Consider the following 24,913-nt stretch of genomic DNA (forward strand, 5'->3'; position numbering starts at 1 on the left):
CTACCTCACTACCCGTGCTACCCATATTATAAATGTAAAACTCGTTTGTTTGTGAGTTTGTCCTTCAATCACGCTACAAAGCATGATTTTTAGGGTTCCGTACCTCAAAAGGAAAAGCGGAACCCTTATAGGATCACTTCGTTGTCTGTCTGTCTGTCCGTCGTTGTGTCTGTCAAGAAACCTATAGGGTGCTTACCGTTGACCTAGAATTATGAAATTTGGCAGGTAGGTATAGGTCTTATAGCACAAAAACAAGAATAAATCTGAAAACCGCGAATTTGTGGTTACATCGCTTAAAAAAGAATTAAAACATGTTTCAATTTTCAAAGTAAGATAACTATACCAAGTGTCATTCCATATATTTCATATGAAAGAGCTTTACCTGTACATTCCAAAACAGATTTTTATTTATTTTCATATATTATAGTTTTGATTTATCGTGCAAAATAATGGAAAAATACCCGAGTACGGAACCCTCAGTGCGCGAGTCTGACTCGCACTTGGCCGGTTTTTTTGTATGAATATAGTCAAAGGCCTGGAGACGGACATGGGCTACTTTTTATTCCGGGAAATCATAGAGTTCCCACGGGATTTTAAAAACCTTAATCCATGCGCTCGAAGTCGCGAGCATCAGCTAGTTTCATATATGTAAATGAAAATTGAATTAACACGTTCCAATGACAAATCACAATGAAATAGTGTACTTTAACAATACATATTATTTTAGTTGTTATACCTATCTGTACTATCATTATTATTATGGTTTGAAACGCCATAAATTATGGTTGATGGTTATTTCCATAGCCCATTATTATTGATGTTGCCAGTTTGTACCTATTTTATGTAGATAAATACAATATAATAATATATTATATATAAATTATATAGAAATAAAATGCATAACAAATTGAGGTACCTACCTACATTATATTTCGAAGCTCATAATAATTAGCTAGTTACCAACTAGTTATATTTTACAGCTTTTTAGGGTTCAGTGCCCAAAGGGTAAAAACGGAGCCCTATTAATGTCACTCTGCTGTGTGTCTGCCGGTCTGTCTGTGTGTCTGTCTGTCCGCGTGTTACGACATTTTTTGGGTTCTTCTTTCACGGTTTATAGCTATTCTAGCTCGGAAAAGAAATATTTCATACACCTAAAATAACCCTAGAACTCCCGACTCTCACTTGGCCGGTTTTTTAATAGTACACATATTATAGGTAAGTAAGTATATAAACAAAATATGTTATATAGGTAGGTATAGTTTTGAGTAACGAGCAGCTGGGTCACGAATCACGATGTGAAGTCATTACCGTCGACATTGCTGCCTGCCAAATTTCATGATTCTAGGTCAACGGGAAGGACTCTACACCCGTATTCACAAACGTTGCTTGTTTGGGTGTAGCAGCAATTGTTTGTTGCAAATTAGTTTCCTCTAGCCTGTCCTTACAGTATGTCTTCACCGAAAATGGGGTAAGTAACTACTTACCCCTTAAAAAGGCAAAAATAATCAAACATAACCTATATTAGGTTACGTTACGAAACGTTTTGCGTCTTCATTCCTCATACGCATGGCTAAGGTTTGGAATACTCTTCCGCGATCTGTGTTTCCTACCAATTACAATCCGGGCATCTTTAAAACAAGAGTGAATAGGCACCTTCTAGGTAAACGCGTTCCATCTTAGACCACATCATCACTTTCCATCAGGTGTGATTGTGGTCAAGCGCTTACCTATAGTGAATAAAAAAAAAAGTACCCTGACATTAGCTATTTGACTACGGTTTGACATTTGCTATGCGTAGCGTAAAATAGCTAGCGAGCTACTTTTCCTGTGCGCTCGTTTTGGTGAACGCATAGTGTCGGCCGACCCTCAAGTGTTGTTAATAAATAGGTTTTCTGCATCCTGTGCGTTCGAGTGCACTATGAGACCGCATAGTAACGATTGTGAATACGGGCGTGTATTTTGTTTCCCCCGAATTGACAGACACGACAGTCACACAGACAACGATGTGATCCTATAAGGGTTTCTTCTTACCCTTTGAGGTACGAAATCCAAAAAACGCTCAATAATGCTAAATGCGTTAGGTTATTAAAATTATATTGTGAAAAACAAGTTAACGTTAATTTGGCAAGTTAGGTAGTTATTAAGGCCAATGCACACTGTGAATTCTAAAATTATAAATTTTAAGTAAGTATTTACATTAATTTTACACCAAGCTATTATACCAACATTTTAAAATGCATTTTAATAAATCATCACACAATAATAATACTATAATGACAGGAAGCGACGACTTTGTCCGCTCTCCGAGGCACGGTTGTCAAGTCAAAGCCTGATCACACTAGTATTATAAATACGAAAGTTTGTAGGTCTGCATGTTCGTTACTCTTTCACGCAAATTATACCTACTGGACGGATTTGGCTGAAATTTGGAATGGCCTGGAAAATCAATGAGTTTCCACAAGATTTTTTTAAAACTTGTACCACGGGGACGAAGTCGCGGGCATCAGCTAGTTTAAAATACGATGTAATAAGTACAAAGTTATTAAATCGTTACTTAAAACTTATTTAGCATTGTAGACAATAGGTTGCCTCATCCTACAATTATTATCTCCATTATTATTTTTATGCCTGTTTTACATTATTCCAGTAAAGTAAGTTCACTAAAGTTTACTTTAGTGAGAGAGCATGAAATTATCTTTGGATTGAACTTTAAAGATAGGCAATGATTGGGTCGAATGAGAGGTCATGAGAAGTTTCGACGACAGCTAGTTTTTAATCCCCGGACCCAAAAAGAGGGGCGTTATAAGTTTGACGTGTGTATCAGTTGCGTGTGTATCTGTGTATCTGTCTGTGGCATCGTAGCTCCTAAAATAATGAACTGATTTTAATTTAGTTTTTTTTTGTTTGAAAGGTGGCTTGATCGAGAGTGTTCGTAGCTAGAATCCAAGAAAATCAGTTTAGCCGTTTGAAAGTTATCAGCTCTTTTCTAATTATTACTGTAACCTTCACTTGTTGGGACTGTTATAAATTCTTAATTTACACTTGTAGCACCCTTTTGCCAAAGGTTTTCCTACTGATTGACCGGATCAACTTTCAAAACCCCACCAAATCTTTTGTCATTAAGCTGAGGCAGTGACCTATTTAGACTAATTTATTTATGGAATAATTTTTTATTTTCTTTCAGCAAGCAAACAAGAGGGTACACAATTAAAACTGAAGAACGGTGTGACACCGGAGTCGAAGAAGCGACTGCCCCTGGTCAAGTCCGCGCCACATCTGAACAACAATAGGGTGGAAGAAATTCCTAACGTTGATGGAAGGCTGGATGGTGTGGAGATACATAGCTCGGGCAAGGATGGAGGGTATGTTGCATTTTTTTTTTCACTATCATAGGCAAGCGTTTGACCACAATCACACCTGATGGAAAGTGATGATGTGGTCTAAGATGGAACGCGTTTACCTAGAAGGTGCCTATTCACTCTTGTTTTAAAGATACATCATCCAACTAAGTATATGATGCTCGCAACTTAATCAATGTGGACTGTGGATTTAGCTTTTCAAAAATTGCCGGGACCAAAATATGATTTTTTGTAGCTTGCGTCCAGGGGAAGCAAGTTTTAAGTTTTATCCAAATTGGCTAAACGGCTGGACCGCTAAGTGCACTTAGCAGACAAACATACAATCATTTTTTCGCATTTATTATAATGTTTATTTTATGAACATCTTATAAAACAAAATTCTATATTCTTTTTGCAGATCAGATAATGACTCCTCACCTAAACGGCATACTAAGGTAAGATCTCTTTTCCTTATATTTTTGTATCATTCCAGTTTTTAACTCAACTAGTGAAATATGTATACCTATAAAGCTGGCTCATTACTGAGCACAGGTCTCCTCTCAGAATGAGAAGGGCTTCTAAGGCCATAGTCCACCAGGCTGACCGAGTGCCGATTGGCAGACTTTGACAACATTTGCACACCTTTGAGAACATTATGGAGAACTCTCATGCATGCAGGTTTCCTTACGATGATTACGAAAAGTTAGTTGCGTGCCCGGGATCGAACTCAAACCCCCGACCTCTCCAACTAGGGGGCTGACGGACCCGTCTTTAAAGAGGTCATTATTGAATAAAATCAAAGTTAAAGTCAAAGTCAAAATCATTTATTCAAAGTAGGTACAATTGTTCTCCTTTTGATGGTCGGAATAGTGCTAATATCATTTTTTTCTCCCGTCAGATGGCAGCGGCGGGGCATTACCTGAAGATGACTCTGCTGCTGGCGTGCTGGGTCTTCTTCACGCTGATATTCATGATGTACAATGAACGGGAGGAGATCGTACTGTACTCCTCCGTACACCCTGGAGAAACTAAGAGTAAGTATTGGAGAAGAGACAATTGTTTCATTGAAATGTGCTGTGCACAGTACTATCACGTCTTATACCGATGTACCTGCGCAGAAAACTTATTTTTGAATGGCGCGAAATCATCTCAGCCAATCATTGACCGCGTCCGTCCGCTATTGGTTGTTGCCTATGTGTCATGTTTATACGCGCGAATTATGAACGAGATAGCACAAGTCTCTGTTGTTCTTTTGTTTTAAATCCTGAAATCAAGCATTAAGGTCTATATTTTATTGGTGTACATTCGATTTTAGATTGCGCTTTTATGGGCCAACGAATATCGTCGATGCAACTTATAAAAGTGGTACTGTATGTACTGAGCTGTAAAATATTTAGGACGTTTTATGGAAAACATTTATTTTATAGTACACACTCACACACACATACACACATACACGCGCGCACACACACAAAAACACACACACACACAAAAATTATTTTATAGTAGATAGGTATTATGAGTTCAGCACTTACCATAAGTTTATAAAATCGAAGCCCTGAAATAGCTATTACAAAATGCTCATCATAGCTAGGCATACCTATAAGGTTAGGATCGCCAGAATCGCTAGACTAAACAACCTAGCTATTACAACTTACAAGGTCTTCGGTGAATGACCTGCTTATACAGTGTTGCAACTAGACTCTTTGCCAAGTAGGTACGTGCCTCTGTGTAATGTTTACATAACGATGGTGAAATGTTATGGTGGCCCTTCTTACGCGTTTCTCCATACAAATGTATTACTTACGCTATTATTTTATTATTTGTTGTGATATACCTAAAATTAAGCCAGATATGGATTTATCTCTCTATTATCTATGCTCTAAAATAATAAAAGTCAAATAATATTTATTTTGAAAGTTGTATGATAAAAAATCTCTATTTTAAGGCAAATTTTGAGGCACCTTCGTGCGTAAATAAACTTTAAATAAGAAACTAGAAAATTAAAAAATAATAACGTCGTGTCAGACTTTACTTTATAATAATTTTAAATGTCTTCAGTTTGTGTAATAAAATAATTTCTTTTGGGACAAGTGTAAATTAAAAATTTATACCACCCCCGACAAGTGAAGGTTACAGTAACTAGAAAAGAGCTGATGACTTTCAAACGGCTGAACCGATTTTCTTCGATTATAGCTAAGAACACTCTCGATCAAGCCACCTTTCAAACAAAAAAAAACTAAATTAAAATCGGTTCATTAGTTTAGGAGCTACGATGCCACAGACAGATACACAGATACAAAGATACACAGATAGGTACACGTCAAACTTATAACACCCCTCTTTTTGGGTTGGGGGTTAATAAATAGGCGTAATTTTACGCGTCGATTTGAATTTTCCCTTTGCCGATTTACAAAATATTGAATCTCAAGCAAAATTTATTCACCCGACCTTTCTCGGGGTGAGGTGTGGTTAGAGGGAAAGGGTGGCACGCACAGATTTAACGTTATTTCCGTCATCTGTGGAAACAGCACCATTTTAAGATCTACCCAGCAAAGAGTTCTCGCTTCCATAAAGACCTTACAACTAATAATAAGTCGGGAATCTATGGGACAAAAAGTTCCAAATGAAATATTATGTGTAAAGTCCAACACCTATTTAACTTTATATCATGTAGGGCAACTACTTAGTTACTAGTATCATGCTACGTATCTAACCACTCCAGTCTTACCTAGGTAAGTCTGGAGTCTTTACTGGTTTAGAAAGCAAATGTTAATATACTGTGAAGAGCTGGCAAGTTTATAAACTTGTCAGCTCTTACAAGACACGTTTTCACGCCCAATCCCTTTAACCGATTTAAAGTTTTATTTTTATAAATATAGATGACGGACGGATCGTGGTATGTACACGATTAATTTGGTGTTTAACTGCCGAAATTAGAAATGAGTGGATATCTATACTAATAAATAAAATTGGAGTGTCTGTCTGTAATTTCGAAATAACTACCTCATATTAAGCTCATAGGGTTATTTGAACGATACCTTAACTGAATCACACGTTTTTAAAATTTTTGTCTGTCTGTCTGTCTGTCTGTCTGTCTGTCTGTCTGTCTGTCTGTCTGTCTGTCTGTCTGTTTGAAAAGGCTAATCTTTGGAACGGCTGAACCGATTTTGACGGGGTTTTCACAGAGAAGTAGAGGATTGACCAGGGTGTAACATAGGCTACTTTTTTAACCGACTTTCAAAAAGGGAGTTGTGTTTTTCTACCTATGTACACCGAAATCTCTGAGATTTCTGAACCGATTTGCGTAATTTTTTTTTAATCGATAGAGGAACTTTGCGACATTGTTTCACAAAAAATTTGGATTCCAACTCTTCCAATTTGGATTGTTGATCTGACCAATCCACGCGGGCGAAGCTGCGGGCATCAGCTAGTTATAAATAAGCTTAAAATCTTCTATACAGACTACAGAGTTAAATTACATCCCGGGGATGGACATAGGCTACTTTTTATCCCGGAAAATCAAAGATTTCCCGCGGGATTTTTTTAGAACCTATACGATCGATCGCGGGCGTCGTCTATCCACGAAAAGGAATTAGATACGGCTCTCTCTGTTACGTAATCCCATACTTTTGAGCCACCAACCAATCATAACAGTCATGTCTTCAAAAAAGTAAAAACATTCGAAATTCAATTTGAATATGTTTTCAAAAACATTCGATATTCAATTCCAAAATATAGTTTCGTTTGTGATTGGTTGGTGTCTCACAATGGTTAACGCCCACTGAGATTTTGGTCTCTATCATTTCTATGCGATTACGTAATAGAGAGAGTCTTATAACTTCTTATAACTCCCTATAACTTCTCTCGGTGGATAGAGTATAGAATGTGGGTAAATAATATAAACATTTACCCGCATTATATTCTATTAGGTATATACAGGGTGTTTGGTAATTAGTATATAATGACGACACGTACCCATGCAACTTTGATCTGATAAATACAATGCTGAAGTAAAATGACGAAATAAAATTATAAAAATTTCCATACAATTTTTTTTTTATGTCCAAGTTTTCATGGCCCTAACGTGCCCTAACTCACTGAGATCGTTGGCCTTGGCCTATCTAAAGATGGCCAACGATTTCAGTGAGTTAGGGCACGTTAGGGTCATGAAAACTTTGACATAATTTTGTATGAAATTTTTTATAATTTTATTTCGTCATTATACTTCAGCATTGTATTTATCAGATTAAAGTAACATCGGTACGTGTCGTCTTTATATACTACTTTATATACTAATTACCAAACACCCTGTATATACCTATCAGAAGGAACTTTATACACTTACCTCAAACATAACTAGCACATACATGGTTGATGATACAATCCACATAGTAAAATGCAGGCATATAAAACAACACTGCTGTAGTTTCATCGTAAACGGCGCTCTCTGATTGGCTGTCGTGCGCATACGTGATGCGTACACGCCGCTCTGATTGGTCAAATAACCACAACAATATTTTTGCAGATTACGTACTAAACATATCAGACAGCCAGCTATCCATGCTAGTGAAATTATCGGGACCGTTTTACACGGAGCAAGCGGAAGAGAGGCTGAACAAATCAAAACTCAAAGATGCAAGACGGATGGAAGTCTGGCTTGAGAGATGGGTGGTAGATGGCCAGGGGCCTATTATAGAACCTGATGAAACTGATAAAGAGGTTTGTATTGTATCTCTACGTAGTATGAAACAAAGTCGCCTCCCGCCCTCTGTCCCCTCTGTACGCTTAGATATTTCAAATAACGCGTCGGATTTTGATGCAGTTTTCATCAATCAATTCGAAGGAAGATTCATACTCTAGTTTGATTAATATTTTGTGCTAAATATGAAATAATGACGATAACTGTTTAAGGTGTCGGAAGAAATCAAACCGACTGAGAGCTTCCATCGAAAAAGTTGCCTTATTCTTTGAAAATATAGGTAACAAATTAACCCACTGACATCACATTATTGTAGTTAGTTTAGATTCATTGCACCCGTGCAAAGCCGGGCGCGTCGCTAATCAATACTAATATTATAAATGCGAAAGTGTGTCTGTCTGTCTGTCTGTCCGTTTTTATGTCTGTCTGTGCTACGTTTTCACGGCCCAACCGCTGAACCGATTTTAATGGGTACAGACATGGGATACATCCCGAAGGACATAGGCTACTTTTTATCCCGGAAAATCAAAAAGTTCCTGCAGGATTTTAAAAACCCCAAATTCACGCGGGCGAAGCCACGGGCATCCTCTAGTTTGAAATAAAAAGATTTTTATTGAAACAATCTTTTAATTTTTAGAATTATCAAGTGAATCAATCAAATCAAAATGCCGCACTACCCACAATAACAACAGTTTTTCATATTTTCATTATCTATCTAGTGGATCAAGACCAAAGATACAATAGTGAAGGCTGATGAATAAAACCGGTCAAGTTCGAGTCGGAGTCACACATGAAGGGTTCCGTACCATCGTACAAAATTATGTACTTTTCAATTGACATGGCAGCCATTTTGAAATTTTTATTATTTTTTGCTATAGGGGCAATTAAAATGCATACTTTGTGAAAATTCCAATCTTCTACCTTTTACGGTTCATGAGATACAAGCCAATAGCTCTTTATCTAATATTTGTTGTAGCAAAATGCGTGTCACATACTTGATTATAATTATTAAGTAGGTATAAGGATAAAGTTGTACTTTACTGTCCAAATGTTATTCTAAAATTGACATATCTTGTAAGACTTTAAAGGTTAAACCAAATATTATTTATCTGTTATCTTTTATCATGTTTTGTAACACAAACATTTACTGTTTTCACAATCATAATCATTTGTAAACGAACAGAGGTAAGTGACATTTCAGCACAACCAAGAGAATACAGGCACTACCAGCACAGTCCACAGACTTTAAATCTTAACAAATCCTAAACCGGCGTTACCTTTTTTTTTTTAATCCTATTTCGTACTGTGGGTAGTTGATTGATAAGTTACAGAGAAAAAAGAGGAACCCTTAAAGGATCACTTTGTTGTCTGTTTGTCTGTTGTATCTGTTAAGAGTGTTGAACCGGTATGAGCTATTCTTAAGCTATTTTGCCCCCCTATATTTTATTAAACACTGCATTTATGTAAACCATTTATATACTACTTTGTAGAATATTTCCTGTTCTATTAAATTGACAGACAACATTTTGCAATTTATTCATAGTTTATCTTTTATTGCCTAAAATACCAAAAGACTATTACTGAATTTTGGATTTCGTGTCATCTTTGACGTTCACTACATCAAAAGTTACTTGGTAGATTCTCACAAAGAATTATATTTACCAAAGAAAAGGTCCTGAACTAATAAGATGACAGAACCAAATCTTTCGTTTGGCATTTTTTACATTATAAAAATTCAAACAAAAAAGTCATAATTTCGTAAAACTACAGACACATAAAACTGTCATTTAGGTGGGTTATTTATCTTCATTTATAAATAAAACTAAGTACTCATTAAAGAAGAACATATTGGCAATATATACAGAAAAAAAAATCTAAATTTAATTAATATTTTTTTCCAAAAAATAATCTTGAAACACACTACAAAACCGTGCAACGAGCAGTAGTAAATTGAACTAGGAAATCAGTACCGGCCGAGGCCTCTCCGAGAACGGACGTAACGCTTGTTTGCTTAGCAATTGTTATCGGATTATTTACGATTTACCTGAAATTGTAGTGCGACTATCACTTCTCAATACTAGGTATTTTTAATACTCGCTATTTTTTCTTAAAGATAGATAAAAACTTTTTGTATGTTTTTAAATTGTGTATATGATGCTGTAAGGAATTGCATTCCTAAATCCTGGTGATCCCTCGGGATTTTTAAAGGATCATCCGTTTAGATGTTTTTACGTGGTACAGAAATGCGTTGCATCCCGGGGACCGGTGCTATTACGGATAGGCTACTTTTGTCCTGGAAAATCAAAAGTTCCCACGGGATTTTTAGAAACCTAAATCCACGCGAGCGAAGCTGCGGGCATCAGCTAGTTAATAAATAAGTATTGCTTCGAGCAAATAGCTGCATTGGTATCTATTACGCTATTACGGTATTGGTAACAGTAAAACGCGATTTCGGTAGAGAATAGATTAATGCCTATCAGAGCAGTGGCATTGATCTATATTTTTAATAATTTCTAAAAATTAAATTTTAAATGGGTTTCACATTTATTTCAAAAGCTTTTATAAATTTGTAAAACTCAATACTCAAGGTTTCATTATACTGTTTGTGATAAGGAAAACCATGTTTTTTAAATAAACAGAAAGTAGAATTTTGTATAATTAGTTATTGACTAGAATTATAACTTTTCAGAATTAAATATTCTTAAAGGCTTATAGTTTTACAGTTATTACCGGCTGACAATGCTATATGCCAATACCCTTGCTATTTGTCCTAGCCGCTAAATAAAATTTTGATGATTCATCGTCCTTTTATGGCATTAGCGCGGTTTCTTGTATTCCATTATGATTTCTTTTTTTGCATTTGCATAATAGCATTAGTTTATTGTCTTTTACAGCATTAGTACGGTATTTTGTATTTAGATTTTGGTTGTATACATTGTACACTCTACCATAACACCTGAAACAATAGGATAATTACTATCATTTGCACGTGGTCATCCCTCGTGGATCTTTATGATGGTTTTATTTTTGAATAAAACAATTCTTTATCCAACTAAGGGAGGACTGAGTTTTCGGCAGCTATGTATAGTACGTGACAGGTCGAGATGGCAATCGAGGTATGAGGCGGGGGACGTTCTGCACAACCGCACGTCACCCGCGCTATCCCGCACCGGATTAGCCCAGGGATTGTGTGGGTGTGCGGGGCGTCCCTACCTTGATTGCCATCACAACCTGTCACGTGTTGTGTTGCGTGTTTGTTTGTTTATCAACTCATCAATTCACTTATTACTGCCAAACTGCACATTAAATTTTGATAAATGAGATCTCTCTTTGGCTTAGCTTTACCATTCCGTATGTTAGAGGCTATATTGTCATATGTCATAAAATTTTCTGATATGTCATAAAAGAACTTATCATAATCAAAACGAATGTAAGAGATATAACCTACAAAACCCAAAAAGTATATCGAAATTGGTATTACCTACACAAGACATGAAAAAGAAATGTATATCAAGAAAAAATAAACTTGAAATAGATGGATCGAGTGCGATATCAAATCATAGCAGTTACTATGAAAATTTCGAATACATGTATATAATGATTTATACATATTCAAATATAAATCAATCATCTGCGGTGAAATCTTTAAAAGTAGTTGGTGGGTTTTTGTACTTTCAGTTTTGAACTTTATCTTATTTTGTTTTTGTATCCCTAGCTGACTCGCGTAGCAGTGCACTTATTTTTGATGAATAAATACCTACTCAAGTGTAACATCTGCATTTTTGTACCTGTTAATCCCTTTCATTGTACTGTCCATTGTTTTGCGCTTACGGTAAGTACGATTTAGTACTAACAATAAAATTTGAAAAGATTGTAAAGGACCATAAATAAGAAAAATTGCTCAATGTCTTTATGAGTATTAGTAGCATTGCATTATATTTTCGACTAGCTGATACCCGCGACTTCGTTCGCGTGGATGTAGGTTTTTAAAATTCCCGTGGGAACTCTTTGATTTTCCGGGATAAAAAGTAGCCTATGTGCTAATCCAGGGTATAATCTATCTCCATTCTAAATTTCAGCCCAATCCGTCCAGTAGTTTTTGCGTGAAGGAGTAACAAACATACACACACATACACACACACACACACACACACACACACACACACACACACACACACACACACACACACACACACACACACACACACACACACACACACATACAAACTTTCTCCTTTATAATATTAGTGTGATAATATTGCAAATTAAATATTTAAGACTTTTTAAATTTTAGACGGATTTCACATTTATTTTACCAGCCTTTATAAATATATATGTGAAAATTAATATAGTAGGTGTAATTATTTATACTGTGCATGATAAGGGAACCATATTTTCGTAAATATGTATAAGGAAAGTTGAATTTTGTATAATTTCTTGACTCTCTTATACTTACACAAGTATATAAAAGATTAGTATTAAGTACTGACTACAATTATAAGTTTTATTCACTCGTACTTAATCTATAAAGACAATACACTGTTTTAAAAACATCACTGTTTTAAAAAAAACGACAAGCTAACACCACATACTTAAAAATATTGAAAAAATAATCCGTTTGAAAATCGTCTAGGATCAAAACGGTTTGTTATAAACTAAACTGAACTCGGTACGTCCGTTCACGGAAACAAACAAAGAACCTCGGGTAAATACCTAAACTTGCCAAGCAGGCTCATGCGTTAACGCTCTTAAGACCCGTCAAGAAATTTAAAATCTATAGGGTATTAGTTATTCATGTTGACCTAGATTCTAGAATCGTGAAAGGAAGCATATCAATATATTATAGCACAAGTAAAGAGAACCATCCAAAAACCGTAAATTTGTGGTAACATCATTGAAAACTTAAAAGTCTTATTTTATACGATGGTGCGGAACCCTCCGTGTGTGAGCTCGATCACACTTGACCGATTTTTAGGCATCAACGCTTAGGTACTTCAACAGTTGTAATCTTTCTAAAATTTCAGATATCGAAAACCTGGCCGATACTCTTGCAAGAAGAAGACCTAGACTTCAGCGAGGGGGAGTCCCGGTCGTCCATCTTGGCTCTACATTCAAATCTGACCAATCAGAGCGGCGTGTACGCATTACGTATGCGCACGACAGCCAATCAGACAGCGCCGTTTACGATGAAGTACACGATTAGTCCGCTAGATGCCAGCAGTGGTGTTTTATATGCCTGCATCTTACTATGTGGACTGTATGTGCTTATTATTTTTGAGGTACCTACTCATTTGTAAAAATTCTCCTGATAGAATAGATTTTTTTATAGAATAGAATATTTTAGAATATTTTACCCTAGAAACCGGCAAGGCGTTGCTGGTTTTTAGGGTTCCGTAACTCAAAAGGAACCCTTCATCTATATGTTTGTGTATCGAACCTGGAACCTCCCACTTATAAGACCACAGAGCTTATAACAACAGTCAAAATCCAACCATAAATCATTTTAAAGAGTCTTACGCGAAAAATCTGCAAATTCCAACATTTAATTGCTACCATACCCATTACCATTATCTTTCAAAGATACACGTGTTAAAATGATAATAAAATATATGATAATATCTAGGAAGGTATACAAATATCATACCTACTACTTAGTCGTAATTTATAACTTGCCATTATTATTCTAATCAGATTTGTCGTCTAACGTCCAATTCATATTGAAACTTACGCCTTAAGCTTAAGGTTATATTTTTATCGTCCTATTGTAAGCCGACATTCATCTTATACCAACATTAATGACAGACAATTATTATTATAACAATTATTATTTCCAAGCCATAAGTCAATATGTGCAACGAACACTTAATAATATGACATAAGTAAGTAGAAGAATTCTTACTATACCCTATCCGCAAAAAAGAAAAATAAAACCGACTTCAAAAACCAAAAACACTAAAAAGTAGAAAATAATTTTTGTTTAGCTACACATGTAATGTACCTAGGTATGAAGTCGAGCGAGCATATTAAAACAAAATTAGAAATCCAAGAGTGAAGCTCGCCCGACTTCATACCTACGTACATTACATGTGTAGCTAAACAAAAATTATTTTCTACTTTTTAGTGTTTTTGGTTTTTGAAGTCGGTTTTATTTTTCTTTTGAAAATTTTTTATTTCACAATTTTTAGTGGCCCCACTGTACTATAATATGCTATGCCCAGTTAAAACCCTACTGTTTACTAAGCTATTACAGTGATCGCGAGCAATTTGCTCTTATCCATTCAGGAGTTCTGTTCTCCATCTCCGAAGATATTCATCGGATCTTCACCAAATTTATATGGGACCACCTGCACAGTATACCCTTTCAAACAAAAAAAAATTTTTCCAAATCGGTCCAGGGGTCTTTGAGTAATCGGGGAACATACATAAAAAATATAAAAAAAAAATAAAAAAAAAAAAAAAAAAAAAGATCCCGACGAATTGAGAACCTCCTCCTTTTTTGGAAGTCGGTTAAAAAGAGGTTAGTATAGGGCTCTCTCTGTTACGTAATCCCATACAAATGATAGAGGCAAAAATCTCAGTGGGCACTCACCATTTTGAATCACCAACCAATCACAAACGAAACTATGTTTTCAAATTGAATTTCGAATGTTTTTTGAAAACATGTCTGTGATTGGTTGGATTTTCCATAGTAATTTTTTTCGATATGGTTGGTAATTTAAAAATACTGGTATAATGGCAACAGTTTAGTAGGTGGTTAACTTCAAGGGTCCGATGTTCGATCCCAGTACGCACCTCCTTTTTGGTGCTATGTGCATTTTATTGTAGGTACAAATTAAATTATCACTTGCTTTAACGGTGAAAGAAAATATCGTTCGAAAATCTGCATGCCTGTGAGTTCTCTGTAATGTTCTCAAAGGTGTGTGAAGCCTGCTAATCCAGCTAGGCCAGCGTGGTTGACTATGTGATCTACTGTCTACACCCTTCTTTTCTAAGGATAGCCGTATGTTAGTAGTGAGAGTAATTGTAATGATGATTGATATAAATAAAGGTAAAAGGGAATTGTAGCCAGCAAATATTTTTGTTTGGATTAGATAATCCATGGATTAGCCAATCCAATACATACCTACTACGTAATACCTACATAGAGATCAATGATAATTTATGGATTTATTCAACTAATAACACAATTATTGTAATAATTGCTTCGATTGCACCATAGTTATTATAATGGAATTATTATTAGTTTCTTAGTAATACAGCACTGGTGTCTTTTTTCCAGATCATCAACCGAACCATGGCAGCGATACTAATAGCCACAACGTCACTCGCAGTTCTGTCTCTGATCGGCCAGAGACCTTCCGTGCCAGAGCTGGTGTCTTGGCTGGACATGGAGACGCTACTGCTGCTGTTCAGCATGATGATCCTCGTGGCTATAATGGCGGAAACTGGGATGTTTGATTTTCTAGCTGTATTTACTTTTGAGGTTCGTATTAGGTAGGTACCTACTTACAATTCAGATTCACTACTAAGTAGGTACCTACCTACAATCAGCAAATAAACGATTTGATTAAAGCAAAGGTGTCCTTTTTAAGAATAAGGGTAATACCTACCTATTTAAAGTCTGCAGTCCCCATGTGAAGTGGTCGTTTCCATTTATATGGCTCTCCTAAGATTGGGTTGCAGGGTTCGAGTTGACCATTGTCCATTTACGAATATGCCACATTTTTTCCCAAGATAAGATTTGCCTTTACAAATATTTAAAAATCCAAAGTAGGTTAAATTTAAACTTTTCGCTTGCCAGGAATCAGGATTTGATTTGACCGACAAATATTTTTTCTATATAAGATGTAATTAATAATGATAGAGATTAACAGAGACATTAATTCTCTAGCCTGATTTATCAAGACGTATTGTGGTACGGCTAAATACAAAATATGAGTAGGTAGGTAATATTTTCAATGGCATCTAAATCTTGTATCTTTAAATCTGTCTTCAGGTCACAAAAGGCAAGCTCTGGCCGCTCATAACGTTACTCTGTGCCATCACGGCGTTCCTTTCCACGTTTCTGGACAATGTGACTACTGTTCTACTGATGACACCAGTAACGATCAGGTGAGTGGTTTTTGCGATTCTATTCTTCAGATTTTACCAAATAAAACAGATACATTATTTTGGTGGTATCAGTATTAAGTTTGATCCCCAGTTTTTCCGAAATTCGAAAAATCTTTAAACTACGTTTTCGTTTTCAACTCTCAAATTTGTCATAACCTAAAATGGATAGTACCTATCTAGTATCTACCTAAGCTTAAATCTTGATTTATAGTTGCCTGAATTGCAATAAATGAATTTCTTTATAGGCTCTGTGAGGTAATGGACATGGATCCAGTGCCTATACTGATGTCGATGGTGCTGTTCAGCAACATAGGCGGCACCGCCACGCCCGTGGGGGATCCACCGAACGTCATTATTGCTTCTAACAAGGCTGTTGTGCAATCTGTAAGTATTTTATATTAATTATACATAACAACTAATATACCCAAATAAAATATTCAAAAAACTGGCCTAATAAATAAAATGCCTTTGAATTACAAGGCATTTAGGCAAATTGGGCTAACCAAGCCTAGCCTACCTAGGCTAACTTAACGAATGGATCAATTTCTTGGACAACATTTATAAAAAAAATTGTGTCCGGTGTTCATAAGCCCCGGCACCAGAACCTCAAACGCCGTAATTACTAAAATATTTTGTTAAGATTCTTTTCAACAGCGTAGACGAAAAGATGTAGACGTATTACAACTCCCGAGAAAGGGATCCAATGCAGGAAGCAGAATCTTTTTTAGATGTTTGTTGTCTGTTTCCCAATGATTTTGTAGATCGAAAAAGATTTTGGCTCTGAACTTTCCCATCGATTCTCCTTTATTTTTCTTTAATTTTTTTTGAGTTCATTTTAAATGTAATTTTTTGGTTGGAGCGTTGGCGTGCGCTTGCCTAGAGATAAGTAATACGTGCAGGAAACAGAAGAAGAGCCAGAAGTTCGCTCCAGACCTTAGCGGTAAACTACTATACTGATCTCTAGTTCTAAATTCCATACTTTCAGGGCATCAATTTCACAAACTTCACAATGCACATGAGCCTGGGCATCCTCCTCGTGTGCGTGCAGACGTACTTCCAGCTCAGATTCATTTACAGAGACACCAACAAGCTGAGACTCAACGTTCCCAGGGACATACAAGGTATATATATATTTATATTTATTTTTCATGTACCAAAATTGTAGTTACAAAGTTATGATAAATTAAGCTATGTACATAGGAAATGCTTATCTCTAAACAGAGATTTCTTCCGGCTTCCCCGTGCAGGTTGTGAGTAAGGTGCATTAATCTTCTTAATCTTAGGTATCTTACGCTTTGAAAATTTTAAGATACAACCTGTAATAATGTGAGGCCAGCTAGCAGTGTTCAGGTTATGATACTAAACGATCTTGAATCACATATATTTTGTTTGCCAGATCTCCGCCATCAAATCTCCATATGGCGTCGCGCTATCGAGTCTCTGCCTCACCTGAGCAGAGACCAGCAAGTGGTGAGAGAGAGACTCGAGAGGAAGATGAACAAGCTGACGGCGCAACTGGCGACCATGGTCAAAGAGAGCAGCAAGAGAGTCTGCCCGAAAGAGACTTTTCAGACTACTTTGGGACAGTTGAAGGAAAAAGTGAGTTAAAGTGGTAAAAAACAAGTAGGTAATCCAGCCTAAAGTTGCAAAAAACCCAAATAACATTTTTGGCCCAACCTGGGCCTCGAACCCGGGACCTTGAGGTCCGTGCGAATAAACCAGGCATTAGACCTGTTGAGGTGCCTGTCTGGATCTTTGATGGAGTGTAAAAGTCAACGTTTTCTTGATACGAATGCGTTCCATTTAACGAGACCAATGAGGCAGTTACTTAATAACCAAACAAAATATGTACATGATTCGAATATTTTTTTTAAATACTGCTTGGCTATAATTTATTTATACTCTCACCATAATTTATAACTTGTCTTTTTCAGTATAAAATCCGCGACAAAATGTTGCTGCTGAAATCTACAGTCGCGATAACCTTTGTTGTGGCTGTCTTCTTCTTGCATTCGATTCCTGAACTGAGTAAGTACCCCCCTCAAATACCTAAAAAACGTCTATTCAGAGCGCCTTAATCACTTATCCTTACGCTGGTTTTAATAGTATCAAACTATCAACCTATACGCTATCCGCGGAACGAAGTTTGTATAGCGCTCTCTCTGTTACGTGATCCCATACAAATGATAGAGACAAAAATTTCAGTGAGCGTTAACCATTCTGAATCATCAACCAATCACAAACATGTTTTCAAAAAACATTCAACATTCAATTTCAAAATGTTTTCAAAAACATTCGAAATTCAATTTGAAAACGTTTTCAAAAATCATGAGAAATTCAATTATAAAACATAGTTTCATTTGTGATTGGTTGGTGTATCAAAGTGTTTAAGCGCCCACTGAGATTTTTGGCTCTATCATTTGTATGGGATCACGTGTGGTCCCATTATTATTAGTATTAGTAGAAGTAGTGATAGTAGTAGTAATACTAGTAGTAGTAGAAACGTAGTAAGTAGTTAAAGAAGTTTAACAATTTAATACTAACTTCTTTCCGTGGATAGTTCTTGCTTTCTAACTCCTCAATGGTTTATCAGACCGCGTATCTCTGGGCTGGACGGCGCTGTTAGGAGCGATCCTTCTGCTGACGCTGGCTGACCGCGAGGATCTGGAGCCCATACTGCACAGGGTGGAATGGTCCACGCTACTGTTCTTTGCTGCGCTCTTTGTTTTGATGGAGGTAAGTTAGACTTTAAGTATATTTTTAGGGTTCCGTACCTCAAAAGGAAAAACGTATCGGGGTATTATATCAAAGGGTTTACCTATACATTCTAAAACAGATTTTTATTTATTTTTATGCATAACAGTTTTTGATTTATCGTGCAAAATGTCGAAAAAATACCCGAGTACGAAACCCTCGGTGCGCGAGTCCGACTCGCACTTGGCCGATTTTTTTGCTAGGTTACGTTGAACTGGGTTGTTCAAGGGGCGGTTCAACCAACAAATTCCTGAAAGGTCGGCAACGCATCGGCGGTACCTCTGGTGCTACAAAAGTTCATTGTCGGCGGTAATCACTTAACACCAGGTGATCCGCCTGCTCGTTATTGTACATTTTTAAAAATGGGTCAGTACTCAGTGGCTTACCTTTACTAGTTTAAATTTAAATCCCTATCAGTTCCAAAGGCTATTTTTTTACATTTTCAAGGTACCAACTTGGAAATAGGCCAGCTACAGCCTATACTAGGTACCTTATTATCATTAATACTTTAATCGCTCATAAATTCATATTTTCTGTTTAACAGGCTCTCTCCAAACTTGGCCTGATAGAGTTCATAGGAGGTCTGACAGAATCTCTTATACTCAGAGTGGATGAAAATGGCAGACTAGCCGTAGCGCTGCTGCTATTATTGTGGGTAGGTAGAAAATATTTTTCTTACTTTCGGAGCGCTCTCCATAGGGGTGGCGTTTAATTCCTAATTTCACACACCTTTGAGAACATTACATGGAAAACTGTCAGGCAAGTAGAGTTCCTCACGATGTTTTTCCTTCACCGTTAAAGCAAGTGATTGCTTAAACACACTTAATTCCGAAAACTTAGAAGTGCGCATCATCATACCCTGGATATCCCCCCTCCCTCCCTCCCCTTCGGACTAGGAGGCTGATGTCTTAACCACTAAGCAACCACCACTTTTACTTTAAGTAACTAAGTATACAGAAAAATCTTTGTACCCGTTCAACTTTAAACCCCTAAATAAAGTATTCGTTCGGTTTCATAAACTGTACGTATTTTCAGGTATCAGGCATAACGTCAGCATTCGTGGACAACATACCACTCACCACCATGATGGTGCGCGTGGTCATCGCTTTGGGCTCCAACCCGACTCTGAACCTGCCCATCACTCCACTGATATGGGCCCTGTCCTTCGGCGCTTGTTTAGGAGGTGAGTTACTCTTAGTAACTCTTAATTGAAATCTATAGAGCGCACTTTAACTTTGCTTAGTCAGTTTCAGTTAAAACGAGACGGATTTATGCCAGAGGTATAACGCTGTCTCGTTTTAACAGTGCCTTAAGTCTGAGCAAAGTCAAATTGCGCTCTATACATGTTAGCCTTAGTTTTCTCCTTCCCACTCACTCTACCACATGGTGGTGTGGAAATGAGTTATTTGGCCAAAACGAGTGTTGGAGTGGGCTTTGTGGCGTCCGTACGCTAAAACTATTAAGTCTACGAAAAAAAATGTGACCACATACAGTGTAGGAAATTGTCTCTAGTTTAATTGTTAATTAATCATTTTAATCGTAAAATGAGTCGGAAGAAAGTTATGGACAAAAATATTTTTTGGACGCCATTTTTCCAAGATGGCGGCGCGAGCGGCAAAGATACGAGGTGGCAAAGTGAAAATTCGGAAAGAGCACCTCGAAATCTATAAAACCACCAATTCGTAAAACTCCCGGAAAACTTTTCAGATAGCCACTTTTTGAGCACCAAATGACTGGATTAAAAACAGTTACCTACAGTTTACTAAATTATTATTTTCAGCACCTGATTAAATTACCTATTACTACTACCAGAACAACGGCCTGTCCGCATATGATTTCCTTGCGATTTATTTTATCTCCTAGGCCACAACACCTTTATCAACTTTTTTTCAGGTAACGGCACCATAATCGGCGCAAGCGCAAACGTGGTGTGCGCGGGCGTGGCCGAACAGCACGGCTACCGGTTCACCTTCATGCAATTCTTCAAGATCGGCTTCCCCGTCATGATCGGACATCTTATAGTCGCTTCGGGCTATCTCCTCCTCTGCCATTGCGTGTTCACTTGGCACTGAGGACCTAAGGCTGAGATCTATAGAGCGTACTTTGACTTTTCTCAGACTCTCTCCGTCACTCGCTCCATACAAACGTAGTTCCAATTTCATTTGAATATTAAGCAACCAAAGTCCATGAAATTTTGCAGACATATTCTAGAAACTAATATCTGTGCCTGTGGTTTTCCAGATTTTTGTTAAAATATTCGGTTTCAAAGTTACGCGGTCTTAAAAATTCACATACATATCTTTGAGCCCCTGTTATTTTAAAACTACATATTTTTAGAAAAATCTAAAACACCACAGGCACAGATATTAGTTTCTAGAATATGTCTGTAAAATTTCATCGATTTGGTTGTTTAATATTCAAATGAAATTGGAACTACGATTGTATGGAGTAAGTGACGGAGAGAGCCCTGTTAAGACACTGTTAAAACGAGACAGCGTTATACCGCCGGCATAAATCTGTCTCGTTTTAACTGAAAATTAAGTCCAAGCAAAGTGAAAGTGCGCTCTATAGATTTCAACCTAAGCGTTGATGTGATTGTCACATTTCTGCAATCACAATTTTTGTGATAAGCTGAATTTATGAAACTTTTTGCTGCAACTTGTATCTGTAAATGTTTCTCACAAAAACGAGCTTCTGTAGAGATATTTTTCTTATCAAAAAAAGTGCCTAGTTTTCCAAAACAAACAAGTTACTTTTAAGTAGGTTCATAAGTTCCCGGCTAAAATTTTCTCCATGTTTGATACATGTCCTCACACACATCTTCTACCGTACGCGTCTTCAATTCGATTGTAGCTCCAAAACCGTCAATTCGACTCGACTTTTTTCTTGGTCTAAGTGTGCATTATTTCCACTAAAGCGAGTAGGATCGGTGACGTATTCAATAGACAAATCAGGTTACTGTTAGGTGACGTGATATTTTTATCACGCCATCCTTCAATAATCTAATTGGTCGAAAAAACAAGTCCCCCCCCCCGTTTCGCTTCAGTGGAAATGCACCCGAATTAAGGATTTATTAGGGCAAAAGCAAAAATTGTTAGTTATCTATCAAGTGTGATTTTGTGTGAACCATGTATCTCAGTGATCACCTGTGATAATATAATCTTTTCGTACTTAAAAATGTCAAATATTAGGTAACCACTTACCTAAAATTTAGCCTGTAAGCGAAGCCTGGTCGAAATGGCTATATTTTTGGTAATGTCCAAAATTTGAAAATAATTGTTCACGGATCCGTCAAAATACGAATCGAATGAGTGCACACGCGTTTTGAAGAAGGCCACTTCGAATCGTATTTTCACGAATCACGAAAACGAACCGAATACGAATAAGTGCACAGACGCCCTAAGGCTGAGATCTAATAGAGCATAATATTTAGACTGTGCTCAGACTTACAACAAAGTTAAAACGAGAAGCATTTCTCAATCTGAAAGACCGCGGTGGGTAACTCAGTGTATAACACTAAATGACAGCCACTAAGCCCATTTGACATTGGCTCGTTCTAGATTGCTGCTACATTGAGCGATATTAAAACATTTTTCGTAGAAAACCCTCAATGGATTAATAACAAGTGTAAATAAAAAATTTATAACACCCCCAACAAGTGAAGGTAACTAGAAAAGAGCGGATAACTTTCAAACGGCTGAACAGATTTTCTTGGATTATAGCTTAGAACACTCTCGATCAAGCCACCTTCCAAACAAAAAATTCAAATCAGTTCATTAGTTTAGGAGCTACTATGCCACAGACAGATACACAGATACACACGTAAAACTTATAACACCCCTCTTTTTGGGTCGGAGGTTAAAAATAAATGTCAAATGTGCTCAGTGACTATCACTTAGTGAATCAGTAGGCAGGATGATCTCCGTTGTTAGCTAGCGTGGCGAGTTGAAAATAATTATAACTATAAGCACCTAGTATATTTTAAATAGTGGAAATTATTAACTGCATATAATATACATAGATAATAATATATTGTATTGTTTTTAGTGATAATAATATTAATTTTTATTTTTATATTCATTTTACGATTAAAATAGGTTATTTATTGCAATGTTAAGTTTGTTAGTATTATTTAATACGAAGTGTACCTATACGTTTTGAAAAATAAAATTTAAGTTAATTATATTTGAAATTGATTTCTTTTTGATAATAAGCACCCATTTCCAAAATCTATCTATATAGGTACTAACTAGTAAATAAAACTGAAGTATCTGTCTATAATTTCGAAATAACTGCCTCATATTAAGCTAGGTTATTTGAACGATACCATAACTGAATCACACGTTTCTAAAATTTTTGTCTGTCTGAACGGGCTAATCTTCTGAACGGCTGAACCTATTTTGACGGGACTTTCACAGACAAGTAGAGGATTAATCAGGGAGTAGGCATAGGCTACTTTTTTAACCGACTTTCAAAACAGGAGTTGTTTTTCTACCTATGTATACCGAAATCTCTGAGATTTCAAAACCAATTTGCGAAATGTTTTTAAGCGGACGAAGTCGCGGGTATCAGCTAGTTAACAATAAAATCAGTATAGATCTGTAATCTGTCGATATGTTACCGACTTACGAACGTTCATGTGTTCGTCAAAAAATACCAGTTAGAGCGATTACGCACTCATCCAATCCGAGGCCGAGATAAAACGGATGTAAAAAAAAAACTGACCGAGCTCGGGTATTGCTTACGTACTAATCCGATATATGATCCAAATTATTCAGTGGACATCTACGTCATATGATGTCCGATTCGAATTGGAGGCACATCGGAGATATTCTCACGCAGACAGACAGACAGACAGAATCCATAAGGGTTCCGTTTTTTGCCATTTGGCTATGGAACCCTAAAAAGGGTCACGATCTCAGCAAAGAGGAATACGTTGCACTAGGTAGCATTGTCCATTGCCACGGGTGTTTATTTTTTTTTATTACTGCTTCTGCTTTCCGAACCAATGGTAGTCTTATCATATCATGTGGCACAGGCAATGTGACGGAGAGAGCTCGGATGAAGTCGAAGCTAGTGCGTAAACTACCATACAAATAGTGCTATGACTACTTCGGAACTTATTTTCACGGATTCGGATCGGATGCAGTGCGCAATCGCCCTTACAAATGACAGTTGCTAACTAGAGGAAAAAGTTGCAATTGCATTGCAATGAAAGCTTTTTATAAAAGCTTAAATTTTTCATATTATCTACCTATCTAGTATCTACGTATTTAACGTAAAATTCATGTGACCAAGGAACACCATATTTCTTTAAAATAAAAAATAGCAAAGCAAACGAGCAGGCGGGTCACCTGATGTTAAGTGATTCCCGCCGCCCATTACATTACATTTGCAGCAGCAAGGAACCGCCGCCGGTGCATTGCCAGCCTTATAAGGAATTTGTTGATCCGCCCCTTGAGTAACCCCGTGTTGTAATAGGTAATAAAAAATCAATAACACGTTTTTATATTAGATAAAGTTTATTTTAAAATAATTTGTAGTAACACCTAAATGAGAAAAAGTGTGATTTTTTTGATTTTTCCATTTATTTAAATAAAAATTAATCAAAGTCACATGACGTGAAACAAATGTCGAAATGTGAGTTTGCATTCAGGACTGATTTTTTTCTCACTATGACGAAATAAAAAATGAAATAAGTATTTAAAAACCAATCGATCACAGTCTTTTACAAATGAAAAAAAACCTAATAGGAAAAAAATCAATCCTTTTCGGCCTTTTCACATGCATAGGGTTGTCCTCTAAGAGCTCGTTCACATCAATTGCGTATGCAGCACGTACATGTGACACGTGCGTAGTGATGCGCGTGAACCCCTGACACACCGGTTTACGCATACGTGGCACGCTTACGCAACGCATCCCGACCGTTGCGTATCTAGCCGCTGCGGCAGCCATATTGCTGTTACCATCACTGCACGCGTTACGCAGCCAGTTTGTCTCTTGGGTG

General features: G+C 36.8%; 1 protein-coding gene and 1 long non-coding RNA gene across 7 annotated transcripts in view; one reads left to right on the forward strand and one right to left on the reverse strand.

Moving 5' to 3' along the window:
- The window catches only part of LOC123870787 (P protein-like), a 33,801-nt gene extending 12,719 nt beyond the window's left edge, over positions 1–21,082 (forward strand). For all 6 annotated transcript variants that reach the window (XM_045914219.1, XM_045914215.1, XM_045914217.1 and 3 more), the window contains exons 3-17: positions 3,185–3,362; positions 3,757–3,793; positions 4,237–4,372; positions 7,867–8,060; positions 13,065–13,319; positions 15,320–15,523; positions 16,037–16,152; positions 16,398–16,536; positions 17,138–17,273; positions 17,549–17,751; positions 18,087–18,180; positions 18,746–18,888; positions 19,451–19,561; positions 19,942–20,089; positions 20,800–21,082. In XM_045914219.1, the coding sequence (XP_045770175.1) occupies positions 3,185–3,362; positions 3,757–3,793; positions 4,237–4,372; positions 7,867–8,060; positions 13,065–13,319; positions 15,320–15,523; positions 16,037–16,152; positions 16,398–16,536; positions 17,138–17,273; positions 17,549–17,751; positions 18,087–18,180; positions 18,746–18,888; positions 19,451–19,561; positions 19,942–20,089; positions 20,800–20,978 (2,273 nt within the window). In that variant the 3' untranslated portion in view covers positions 20,979–21,082. The remainder of the gene's footprint in view (positions 1–3,184; positions 3,363–3,756; positions 3,794–4,236; positions 4,373–7,866; positions 8,061–13,064; positions 13,320–15,319; positions 15,524–16,036; positions 16,153–16,397; positions 16,537–17,137; positions 17,274–17,548; positions 17,752–18,086; positions 18,181–18,745; positions 18,889–19,450; positions 19,562–19,941; positions 20,090–20,799) is intronic.
- On the reverse strand, positions 225–18,476 carry LOC123870796. The gene is made up of 3 exons (XR_006797153.1): positions 18,274–18,476; positions 10,135–10,137; positions 225–237 (listed from the first exon to the last, which is right to left on the reverse strand). It is a non-coding gene; the product is annotated as an uncharacterized LOC123870796 (long non-coding RNA).
- Positions 21,083–24,913: the final 3,831 nt, after the last annotated feature.

Source organism: Maniola jurtina, chromosome 13, assembly GCF_905333055.1.
Source record: "Maniola jurtina chromosome 13, ilManJurt1.1, whole genome shotgun sequence".
In the NCBI taxonomy this organism is placed as follows: Eukaryota; Metazoa; Arthropoda; class Insecta; order Lepidoptera; family Nymphalidae; genus Maniola; species Maniola jurtina.